This window comes from Poecilia reticulata, chromosome 10 (genome assembly GCF_904066995.2).
Source record: "Poecilia reticulata chromosome 10, P_reticulata-male-v2, whole genome shotgun sequence".
NCBI lineage: Eukaryota > Metazoa > Chordata > Actinopteri > Cyprinodontiformes > Poeciliidae > Poecilia > Poecilia reticulata.
The window spans coordinates 20,373,622-20,385,527 of NC_088839.1; the positions used below are offsets into that span (position 1 = coordinate 20,373,622).

Consider the following 11,906-nt stretch of genomic DNA (forward strand, 5'->3'; position numbering starts at 1 on the left):
GTTCTACCTGCTTTCTCACAAACTGTCATCTGAGATTTCTCTAAGGAGCCCATCAAGAGTAGCAGGTTCACTGAAACACAGAAAGACACCGATGCTGTCAAGGTAACCAATAGAATATCAGCACCCCAAAGAAAACTATTCTTTATTCATTAATAAAATGGACCAAATCAGGGAGGCTCGTGACTCTAATCAGCTACTCAGTCTTCAAGCTTTTAACTTCTCTCAACCCAAAATGACATTTAACAACATTTTGGACAAGGTTGAGATCTTATTATTGGGTAAAAACGAATACTACCAGTTGTTGATTGAAATAATCGTTTATTTAATCAAGATACAATACTGGTGTTATATGCCGGAAGAAAACAATCAACTACATATAGATTGTTGTTTCTAAAAGCCACTTTAGACTCTTCCGACTCATTTTATTGTGTCTCCTCAGCCTCCATATGGTGGTTCAGGTGGGTGATCATATGACCTAAATAAATCACAGAGGGGAACGTCGATCATGGAGGGATCAACCCTCATATGTGCACATGTGAGCTGATTTATCAGACAGAAAAATCATGAAATGTTGCCACACACAGGTGGTACTTTAAATTAGCAAGAAATACCCATTACACATCCCCTACATTACATTTGTAATATTAACCATAAACACTCTAGCTACATATTTTTGTAGCAAAGTAACATAGTATGACTCTTAAGATTTATCTGTGAGAGGTCGACATTTGGCAATAAATGTAGTATCACTAAACACTTTGGCCTTTTACACCAAAATATTCATAACACAAAAATGTATGTAGTTATAAATTTAAAACCAATAAAAGGTTTTTGTATTTAGAAGAAAGAAAAAAAGTTAACTAAATTGGCTTTCATTTTGAATTTCTGATCATTTTTATTTTTTGTTCTGATGTTGTCCATTTGCACTCATAAGTTGAAATTTAAGTTCAAGATTGAATAAATTACAAGCTTTAACTGTAGCTTGAAATCTAAATTTTGTCTTGAAATATTAGGGCACTAAATACAGAACAAGCAACCTCAATCTTAAAATCTGATATGGTTGCCAGGTGTATACACATAAATAAATACTGTACAACAAAAAGTGTACAACTGTGAGAAGGAAGACAAATGATATATTATTTTAAATTTCTTTTGCAACATTGGAGGAGATGCAAGATATTTAGGCTACACATTAAATAATCTGCAGACAGGGTAATTATTAGTCATGCCCTCCACAAATCTGGTCTTTATGGAGAAGTAACAAATAAACAACCATTGTTGAATGAAAACCATCAGTGGACCTATTTCAAGATCTATGTGTCATGTTGTGTAGAAGACAACAAACATGTGAAAGAAGACGCTCTGGTCAGGGGAGATTAAAATTGAAGTTTTTGTGTTACTAACACGGCACATCACCTTGAACTCACCAGGGGTGTGGGAATACCTTTCTTGTATAGGAACAATGATGTTGGTCAGAACTGATAGGAGGATAAACTGAGCTAAACACAGGGCAGTAGTAAACATAAAACTTGGAATCTTGGAATAAAAAAACCCTAAAACATCCAGGCAGAGCTACTCTGGAATGGCCCAGTCAAAGCTCAAAAACACACTTCATACAATCTGAGAGTGAGCTTGTTTGATTAATGTAAAAAGCTGGTAGATACTTGTCCCAAAAGTCTTGTATTGCAGTCAAAGGTGGTTCAGCAAAGTGTTAACTTAGGGAGACAGAAAACAAATGCAAGGGAAAAAAAATAAAACAACTCCCATCCACTTCACAATTATTCAATGCTTTGGGTTGGTCTGTCACATAAAATACAAATAAAATACACTTAGTTATTTTCACATAAAATGCCGAATAGCTCAGTGTAAGGAACCTTTTGCGCAGAACTGTATCTTTTTAGATGGGTCAATATGTAATTTTGCTCCTTATATGTCTTATTTATATAATAATAATGATGAGAAAAAGGGGTTACATACTTCCCTAGTTTGCCCACATATCCTGTATGAATTATTATTTTTTAAATATTCAAACCAGAGGCCATTTATTTTCTCACCTTAAAATTACAAATCAGATATTACAGCCCGGAAAAATGCCTGACAGATCTCTCTACTCAACATCTGTTTTTTGAGAGACAGGATCAATAAATGAATGCTGTAGTAAATCTAACTTGTAATTCCTCATTTGCGTGAAAATGGCGAGTGCGGGGCGACTGAACCAGGGAGGGGTCTGGCTCTTTCATGTCTCCTGCCTCCATGAGATGCCGGCCGGCGCATGCAACCAGCCGGCAAAATGTCCCATTGGAGACGGAGAGTAAAATAAGTGTCGTTTTTCAACACTCTAGTTCGCTTCGTCTGCAGTAGAAACGATTTATATGAGCAGAAGGTGGGGTTGTTGGTATGTTTTATCGGTTTACCTCTGTTTCCATGTGTGCTTCGCTCTCCTCCTCGCATCCCTCCGCCTGCGCGGATGATGAGCAGGGAAGCATTATTTCCAGAAAAAAAGACTGAAAATAATCCAGCTGGCGCACGTTTAACTTCAGGGTGACCCTAATAAAGGAATGACTCTAGAAGGAGCTCATAATCCCGTTGTGTACGGCTGATTTTCGTTCTTCCAAACACATGGGATAGAGCGCAGCTCTTTGGTCCTGATGGTCCAAATCCTCTCCCTCCTCCTTTCACTGACAGCATCATCTGCCCCTCCCCTTCCATCCAGCGGTGGAGTCAAGTCAAATGTGCGCATGTGTAGATCATTCCCAATAATTCTAGTTATTTATGCTACTTGGTAGCCTCCACTTTTTATTATTAAAAAAAAAAATAGAGTGGGGATGCGTTTAACTGCTGAAGAAGGAATCGGAAAATCCGAGTTTAATCTGTGGGGGAAAAAAACAACAACAAACAAAATAAACAAACAAACAAAAAAGATACAAACCAAAAAAAAAAAAATCATATGCAATTACAGTTGCACAGCAATGACACCTACAGGTTATGAAATGGAATTACAATAGCTTTTTTAAATTCTATGATACTCAACTCAATAACTTTGAATATAATCTGTATTCAAGTAATTTCATGAATCCATTAATTAATGTTATAAAAAAAAAGACAAAATCATGTATTGTAGACACTGAATACGGTATTTCCAATAGGTCAATTATGTTTAATTTTGATTATTTGATTAATAGCCAAAGACATCCGTTTCTCAGAAAATTTTAATACACAAAAAGTTTTATTTTAGTACAGAAATGGTATGCTTTGTAATGTTATCTTGTGCAAATAAATACCCAACTGAATACGTCACCATTTCAATGAAAGACTGCCGTCCGTCACGTGACTGATGTGGATCACGTGATACTTTGTTCAGGCGGCGGTTGTAAATACGGAAGTTCTGGTCTCCAGAAGCATTCTGGCTTTCTCTGTCCGTGGAGAAGCTCGCTTTAAAGGCGCAGAGTATCGGGATTTACCGCCGTAATGATGAACAGGATGGCCGGCTGTCTGAAGGTGACTGCAGCCGTGATGGTGGTTTTAGCTGCGGCGGCATTTCAGGCAAACTGCGAGTCCTTTGGAATGAAGAGAGTCAGAAACGCAAAGGTAAGTTTTCCGCTTTGTCAAAAAAAAAAAAATCTCTGTTCGGTTACAGCCGCGTACTTAAAGTTTTTCTCAGTCGCTTTTGTGCATTTCTCGAATCATTTTCGACGTTTTCAAAAACAGGTAATGTATTTCCCAAAACAATTAGTGGAAACGGTGAAACAGCATGGATTACCTGCAAAATCCAGTTTCTTCCTCAAAATACTTAGTTCATCTCTCAAAATGAAACATCTGTGTCAATGAACCCGTCAGAGCTCCAGAATGTTATGTGTTGTTTCACTGTGATTGAATAAAACAGTCAAATTTGAACTTTTGCCATAATCTGTTGAGAGGCTGTCCAAATGTGATACAGAAAGGAACAGACAGGACTGCAGATAGCAAAAAACATCAACAAAATGGAACAGAATAATCTTTAAGAAAACTGTACATGCAGTGCTTTAGGGGTTACAATGCAGTCTTCCTTTACTTTCCAATCCCATGCTGAGAAATGATTGCTATATTATGAGAACTTGTTCGAGCATTTCCAATGTTAAGACTTATGCAATGAAATTGTTGGAGAAGTTGAGACAATTCAACAGAGACCTGTTTAATACATTTTGACCAACACGACAAGAGCAATTGAAAATGTAAGAAGAAGCAGAAAATTGTACATAACCACTTGCAAGATGTTTAAAAGCATTTGCACCTTGCTCAAAGATGCTTTTTGATGTGCACAAGTGACACGTTGATTTGAAGATTGAACAAGTAGTTTTGAGAATTTCAGTTCTGTTCTGAGAAATGAACCAGGGAGACCAGAAATTGTAAAATTGTTCATTGAAGGATTAAAAATAGTTATTTATGTAACGTAAGTAATAAGTAATGTGTAGGATCCCTAAATAATATTCCAGTTTGGCCATTTTTTTTGGTCTAGCATGGAAGTCAATGTAAATAACCAATATTTTCTTTACAAATCTTTTATGCCCCGTACTAAGAAATCAGAATTAAAGTTTATTGTTATATTTGACATCTGAAATGAGATGCTCATATCTTTTTTTAAAGCTCCTTAAGAATCCTGGTGCCATTGTTGTAAAAGAAGATTAATGATACCTAAATGAATAAACTGTTATCGGCAACTTCAGAAGGAGAAAAATGTGATTTCTCTTACATTTCAGTTTTACTGCGTTAGTTTAAAGCATAAAGCTGGAGCTTTCTGGCAGAGAGTCAAACGGAGAAGTGAATGTTTGATCACTTTACAGGTTTTGGGTTTCGACTGGAAAAACTGCGGACAGCCCGACGCTCCGGCTGTGCTAAAGACCCTGACTGTGTCTCCAGATCCCATCAACATTCCAGGATCACTGACGGCCTCTGCGTCTGGATCCACGTTAATCGAACTCGCCTCCCCTCTGTGTGTGAGTTGACTTCCTGCAACACAAACCTGAAACAATCAGCTGAAAATCGTTCATACGTTTCAAGATGTTCGTTATTGGGACATTCAGCACAGTTTGGTTTGGTTACATCATAAGAAAACCAGCTGAGACTCAGCAAAACACATCGACAATGAAAACAGTCACTGCTAACACTGCAGGTATTTGGTTCTCGATTTGTTCTGATTACACACTAATCAGATTAGACACTGACTGTTGGACTGTTTTTTTTTTTAACAAAACAAGAGAAAACGTTATCAGTTTTGCAACAGCAGCAAACTAAAGGGAGAAGCAGTCACCTCCTGCACCACTAGCACTTCATAATTTCTCTGGTAATAAACCACAAAACGGCATTTATCAGTTTCAGCATTAACTACATGTTGTACAGTATGTAGTGTGTGAGAACGCCTCAGACACTGAGTTACTCAGCAGCAGCAGAGCTGTTTGTCTGCAGCTTGCAGATTTTTGTTTGTCTCAGCAGATGCCTCTGGATTTGCTGTCCAATCATCATGTGAGCTTACTGATTAGAGGTTTGCCGTGTTTTTAGAGCGCCCTGACCTGCAAACAGCAACTCAAACATTTAAATATATAAACTAGTGTTTCTACTTACAACTTCTTTTTTCTTTTATCAATTTGTGGATTATTTTTTTTCTGTTTAATCTCTTAATTTTGTAGGGTTGCACACAAAAACATGAAACAAGTCAAAGTATTAAAGAAACTGTTTGTACAAAGGGACAAGAAAAGATGACCCTATTATTTACAGATTAAACAAATCCACACCTTTATTACTCATGCCAGTCAGTTATTGTGTTGTTCATGGTGCTATTCTTGTGTTTGTGCAGGTTTGAAACTAAAGTCATCTCACTCTGACTTCCTTTATTTTTTTTGCAGTTGAATGTGACCCTGGAAAAGGAGGTGGCAGGTTTCTGGGTGAGGGTCCCCTGCCTGGAGGATCTTGGCAGTTGTCACTATAAGGACGCCTGCGAGATTCTGAACCAGCTGATCCCACCGGGACAGGACTGTCCCGAACCGCTGCACACCTACGGCCTACCCTGTCACTGCCCCTTCAAAGCGGTGAGCTTTCTTTTCACCGACAGAAACTGAACCTGGGTTAAGTTTTGTCATCGTTGTTTAATACCGCAAATTAAAAAAAAGGTTTCAGTGACCAAGAGGTTTAACACAAATATTGCTCCTGACAGCAAACATTATCAGTGCATCTCACAAATGGTTGAAAACAGTCCACTTGTTCTACTTAGCGGTAACAAGGAAGCATCCTGATGCTAACAATTCCTCCCAGCAATACAGGAACAATCTGTTGAAGGTCTGCTTGTTTTGCACCAAGATGGAGAGCATTGTCACGTAGTAAAAATTATGTTGTCAGTCAAAAATGAGAACAGTAACAGTTTGCAACTGTGAAAAGAGGAAACTCCTCTGGTCTTAACCGTACTGACAGCATGTGATCAGTTCTGAAAGAGCAGGTTGAGGAACGATGAGAAACTCCAAAAGCTAGTAAAACGAGAATGGATCACCATCAGTCAGGACTTTGTTTCAAAGGTGATATCCAGCATAATGGAGAGATTTACTGAAGTTTGAAAGAAAGTAAGACTCAGCACTGGAAATACTCACTTTACACTGAAATCTGATCAACCCGTTAAAGGTCAGGTAACACTGAACTCCAGTGGTGCCAAGTTTGCTCTGATTTTTATATTCTCTGTGTCTCCTCAGGGCTCTTACTCGCTTCCTCAGACTCAGTTCAACCTGCCTTACGTGGACCTGCCTTACTGGCTCACCAATGGGAACTACAGGGTTCAGGGAGTCCTGGGTGGTGGAGGCAAAGAGCTTGGCTGCCTCAAGCTCTCTCTGTCCATTCACTCCAACTGAGGAGATGATTCACAGCAGCTTCATGTTTCTGTTTATCTGCACAGAAAAATGACGTAAACTACAGGCTTTAGAAAGTTGCGTCAGCTTTTAATTTTATGTTTGATTTGTGTTTCAGCAGCTGTTGTTTCTCCACATCAGGGGAAAACGCATATAAGCAGATTAGGTACTACTGATGATGTTTCATTTAAGCAGGATCAAGGTTTTGATAGATTTTTCTTTTTTTTTGTTTCATTCTATGCTTTTATGTATAAAAAGTTACAGTAACCAGAGAAGAACATTGACATTCTGCACATGAGCCTTTTATTCTTTAATGTTGTCTTTTGTTACAAGCTACTTTTTATTTGAACATTGTCTTTATTTTCTATTCAGTGGCAAAAGTTTTCTTTAAGCTCAGAAAACTGTGATTATATTTTTTAGCAGTTAACAAAAACAAAGTTGTGCAGTTTAATTCATTCTGTGCAACATTTGGCCAGTTTGCTAAAATGTTAAGATTTTTTTTCTTTCTTCAACGAGTTTTTAGATTAGAGTAAGAGAACAATAATTAACTTAAGTGGGATTCTGTGGACTATTTGACTAAATCTGTAAAAATAGTAGTATAATATACATAAACATGGGTCATATTGTTGCATGCAAAAATCCCAGTGTTTGAGGCAACATTATATTTCTTGTTTAGTTTGCATCATCTCAGGAAAACAATGAGATCATTTTTTTCTTCATCGGGACTTAATTTAAAAAAAACAAAACACTTTATTTTGTGGTCATATGAACATTTTACAATGTTTTTAATATTCTCCTTATAATTTTAAAGCAAAATCATTCCAACACTAAACAAAAGCTTGAAAAATTGCAGCATTCATTAAAATACTATGTTTCAATAAATATGTTTTTTGCACAGTATAATTGTTTTTCACTCCCATTTCTGTAGCATCAAGAAGGCAAAATGAAAGTGATTTTATGTTAATCTATAAGTGGCCAACATATTGTAAATAGATTTTAATTGTAACTGGTAGTTTAGTCAAGTGCCTCCTTTTTTTTTTAACAAACTCCAGGACAATTTTGCCTGTTTATAATTTGAGAAAATATAACGTTTGTTTTTCATTATATAAATGACCATACTGTTATCTTTGCACATGTGAACAATCTATCGTTTTTAATAAGATTTTTTTATATAAAGTAACCAATGCTCCTGTGACGTTTGTCTTACAAGATGCAGTTACCTGTTTCACCACACGATGGGAGTATTTCACAGCCTCCCAACAAAGAATTACACAAAATAAATATTTTTTCTCCAAATTTTTGTGTCTGTTTTTATGTCCTCAGAAGATGACCAAACAACACAACTTGATCATCACGGCTTCAGTTTCATGGAAGTTTGTTATTTTGATAACATTTTAGCATAAAATCAGTTTTAAAACTACAGCAAGATTGGATATTATAGGGAAGTGACAAACAATGCAGAAAACAAGGAGGGAAGTGACAAAGTGCACAATAGTAGCAGACAAGGTCTGCTGGACTGACGAGATGTTATTTTCTTTTGGTTCACAGATGAATAGAATGACTGCTTCAATGATTTGATTTACCTGGCCTTAAGTCCACCTGTGGCAGCTGAGGATTGCAGCCGCATGTTGTAAGAACAGCAACACCAGAGAATATTTAACAACGTTTGTTGCACTTTTCAATCCTGAGATTTACATTGATGCAGTTTTCAACTTCAATAAAACACTATGCAGTTACTGTTAATATGTCGGCGGTATATCTGCTGTACACATGCTGTGGTTGGGCTCTAAGTGAGGCCACATTGTCACAAACTCCCTGGTTAAAATGCTGTGGCTGCAGTCGATTCAGTCTGCTTCCTGCTTCCTGTCTCAGAAACAAGTGGTCTGCAGATGCCTCCAACACACAGACAGTTGGGACGTTCAAAAAATACCTCCTCTAAACTGTTTGCAAGCTGTTTTCCTTGATCTTTGATGAAAACTGTCACAAATTGAAAGAGATAATATTCACAAGGCATTTAACACAAAAGTGTATGAGATTTGATCAAATTTAATTTCATTCCTGATATAACTTTGTTTCCATCCCTGTTTAAATCATCATCTAGTAAGAAAAAAACTCAAAAGAACACATTCAGTATAGAACAAAAAGGTTCTGAATTGAGAAATTCCCCTTTTAATTAGCACATTCAAGTAGCTTATATGTAAATTAAATTAGTCTACGTTCTGTTCCCATTTCCAGCTGGCTAGATGTGCAGAAATGAGAGGAATGTGTTGAAGACATCATTAGAGAATGACCAAATTTGAAGCTCTATGTGCAATTTCTGCTTAATAATAGCCAGTGGTGACAATAAAATAAACAAAGTAATAATTACAACTTTTTTTCGTCTCAATAACTTACAACATCATTAAAATGTTTTCAGGTCAGAACTTTAATACAGAATGTAAAATGTAGCTTCACTGATATATTTCAGGGATTTATTTCTGTTAATTATGATAATTGTGGGTTAAAGCTCATGAAAAACACAAATTTAGTTTTTCTGAAAACTGCAACATTAGAACAGTGCCCTACTGAAAACTATATCCATACATTACTTGGTTGCGTCTCCTTTTGCATGATTGCATGATTTTATGCTGTAGATGTGCTAAGGTATAAAGAAAGCCCAGGTTGGTCTAATAGCAGCCTTCAGCTTGGCTGTATTGTTGGTACTACTTAAACACTGAACTGGGATTTTGTTGCTTTTTTTCCAAAAACTTAAAATAAAAAAAATACATTTAAAAATTCATTTGGCAAGACCGACTGGGCACATATAAACAGATATATAAGATGGACGTGAAGGAATAAACCACCAGCCGGGTCCAACCCAGCAGTTTTGGCGAAACTCCAACTGGCAGGTACAAAAATGGACAAAACAACCAAAGAACTTCCTGTTTCTGGCGCTAAATATTGATGTCTGAGTTGCAGCAATGAAGTATACAACTTATCCTGCTGATGTCTAATCTCCTTTGCTGGACTTCCTGTCTCTGACCTCCATCATCAACCTCTTCCTGAGACAGGAAGCTTGCGCTGGGTGAATGTAAAGAAGAGGCAGAGGAAAGTCTCCATAAAAATTAAAAAGGACGAGTAGAGGATTAGAAAAAGAAGAGAGGAAGGAGTTTAAAGTTCAACAAACGTCTTAGCAGAACAATAGAAGTGGAGGTGAATGGGTTCGGCTTGGTCTCTGAGTGTTAACAGGCATGTTGCATTATCTGTTGACGTGTGAAATAACCAATCAGAAGATGATATATGAAAAGGTTGCAGACATCCTGATGTCATAGGGCAGTGTTGATAAGGCATGCTGCATTTGTAATGACACTAGTTTTCCAGTGATAATTATCTAAGCATGATAATTTATTTTAAATACAAGTAACACTAATTTAGTTAATTTTGTTTGCTGTGTGTTAAACTTACATGTTTACTGTTTGGATAAGAAAACGGGAAGCTTATAGACCAAACAAGTGAAGAAGGCCTACTGAAGTTCAGCTTAAAGGTAGCACTGGCTATGAAAACTAAATGAAGGAATGAGAAAAGTGGTCTGTTTCAATGAAAAATGTTCAGAGGCCATCAACATTTTGGGCCCATGGGGATTGTTTCCATTGTTGCTGCTGGGTTTTAAGAGTAGTTATCAACAGTCAGTATCCTAAGTTCACTAGACAACATTCTACACACCAGAGGAGCACTGATTTCTGGTAAGTGACTTTCTGGTGTCCCTCTGACTGCAGTCTGAAATATGTAAGAATCATTTTTATAAACAGTTTCATCACTGTCAAATTTACACTGGGCAGATTTCTTTTAAAATTCAAAAGCTTTTGTTAGGCTATAGTAGAACTTTATTGAACAATAAATAGACATGAAATAGGGTCTGGGCCATTTGCCCAGTCTGGGCAAACAGGCCAAGACTCAGAATCAAACTCGGGACAACCTCTTCAAGGACCAACCTCTGCAGACAGCGTGCACACTAAACCACCAGAGCCTCTCAGCGCCTGCACAGAGCCATTTTTTAAAATAAAAGTTACTCTGATGTGAAGTCCAGCGATATTAATCAGTTATGCAAATCATAGGGAAAGACAAGATCTGAAGAAAGCAATAAACTTTATTGTCAGGCCACTTTTCATGGAAATAAGTGAACAAAGTGCTTTTCAAAGGGTGAAAACAGAGAGGCCTTCATAAAAAGACGTACAAGAGAAAATGAAATTAAAACTACCATCTATAAAACGAGCAAAATAGCTGAATTAAAAGTTTTAAATGCAAGTGCAGGATACCGTAGAGCAGTGTTTGGTCCTCAAGCCGCAGCACCCTGCATGTTTTGGATTTTTCCCACATAATTTCAAAAAATCCGAATAAACTAGTGAAGTACTATGGAACAGATGCTCATTTTTCCTATTTTTAAAGCAGGTTGCAGTTTTTCAAGGTGACTTGTGAAATTCAGAAAAGTTGCAGGATAACTCCAAAAACAGAAGGAAGACAGAAAAGAACTACAGAGTTTTTTTTTTCTTAAAACGGTTTTGTCCTTTCACAGAATAATTACATTTGACTGCCTTTGGATCTGTCTCAACAGAGAAGAAAATGTTGAAAATATTTAAAACCACGTTTTTTTTTAACTTAATTGATTTCAGAGGAGAGAAATAGCTTCTGTCTTCATCTGAAAATTAGATTAGACTAAAATATTCATCCAGACATTCAGCTTGACCTCACCCTACTCTATGGTATTTGCTTTGTGTGACTCTGATCGTTATCTGGCGACATGTGGGTCAGCAGATCAGCCGTACACACACTCACACACACGCACACACACGCAGTCACTGAAGGGGTTTTCAGCAGCTTTCAGCAAGGCTTTAGGCAAAACAAAAGGTAAATTAACCACCAATTCCTCTGCTAATGGCTGCAATGACATACACACACAAACACACACGGTCCATGAATCTTTGAATTCTTCCACTTTCCTATTAGTCCAGTTTCAAAAGACAAAATATAAAAGCAGAAGCAGATTTGTTATTGCAATACTCA

General features: G+C 37.1%; 2 protein-coding genes across 5 annotated transcripts in view; one reads left to right on the forward strand and one right to left on the reverse strand.

Moving 5' to 3' along the window:
• shtn3 (shootin 3) overlaps positions 1-2,776 on the reverse strand; it is a 34,168-nt gene extending 31,392 nt beyond the window's left edge. For 3 of the 4 annotated variants that reach the window (XM_008420478.3, XM_008420477.3, XM_008420475.3), the window contains exon 1: positions 2,415-2,775. In XM_008420478.3, the coding sequence (XP_008418700.1) occupies positions 2,415-2,486 (72 nt within the window). In that variant the 5' untranslated portion in view covers positions 2,487-2,775. Of the gene's footprint in view, positions 1-2,414 lie in introns of all 4 variants that reach the window. The other variant, XM_008420476.3, reaches the window with a different exon arrangement.
• Positions 2,777-3,348: 572 nt separating this feature from the next.
• On the forward strand, positions 3,349-8,162 carry gm2a (ganglioside GM2 activator). Its single transcript, XM_008420482.3, has 4 exons — positions 3,349-3,588; positions 4,821-4,973; positions 5,880-6,062; positions 6,714-8,162. The coding sequence occupies exons 1-4, from the start codon at positions 3,469-3,471 to the stop codon at positions 6,867-6,869; spliced, it is 612 nt and encodes a 203-aa protein (XP_008418704.2). The 5' UTR covers positions 3,349-3,468; the 3' UTR covers positions 6,870-8,162.
• Positions 8,163-11,906: the final 3,744 nt, after the last annotated feature.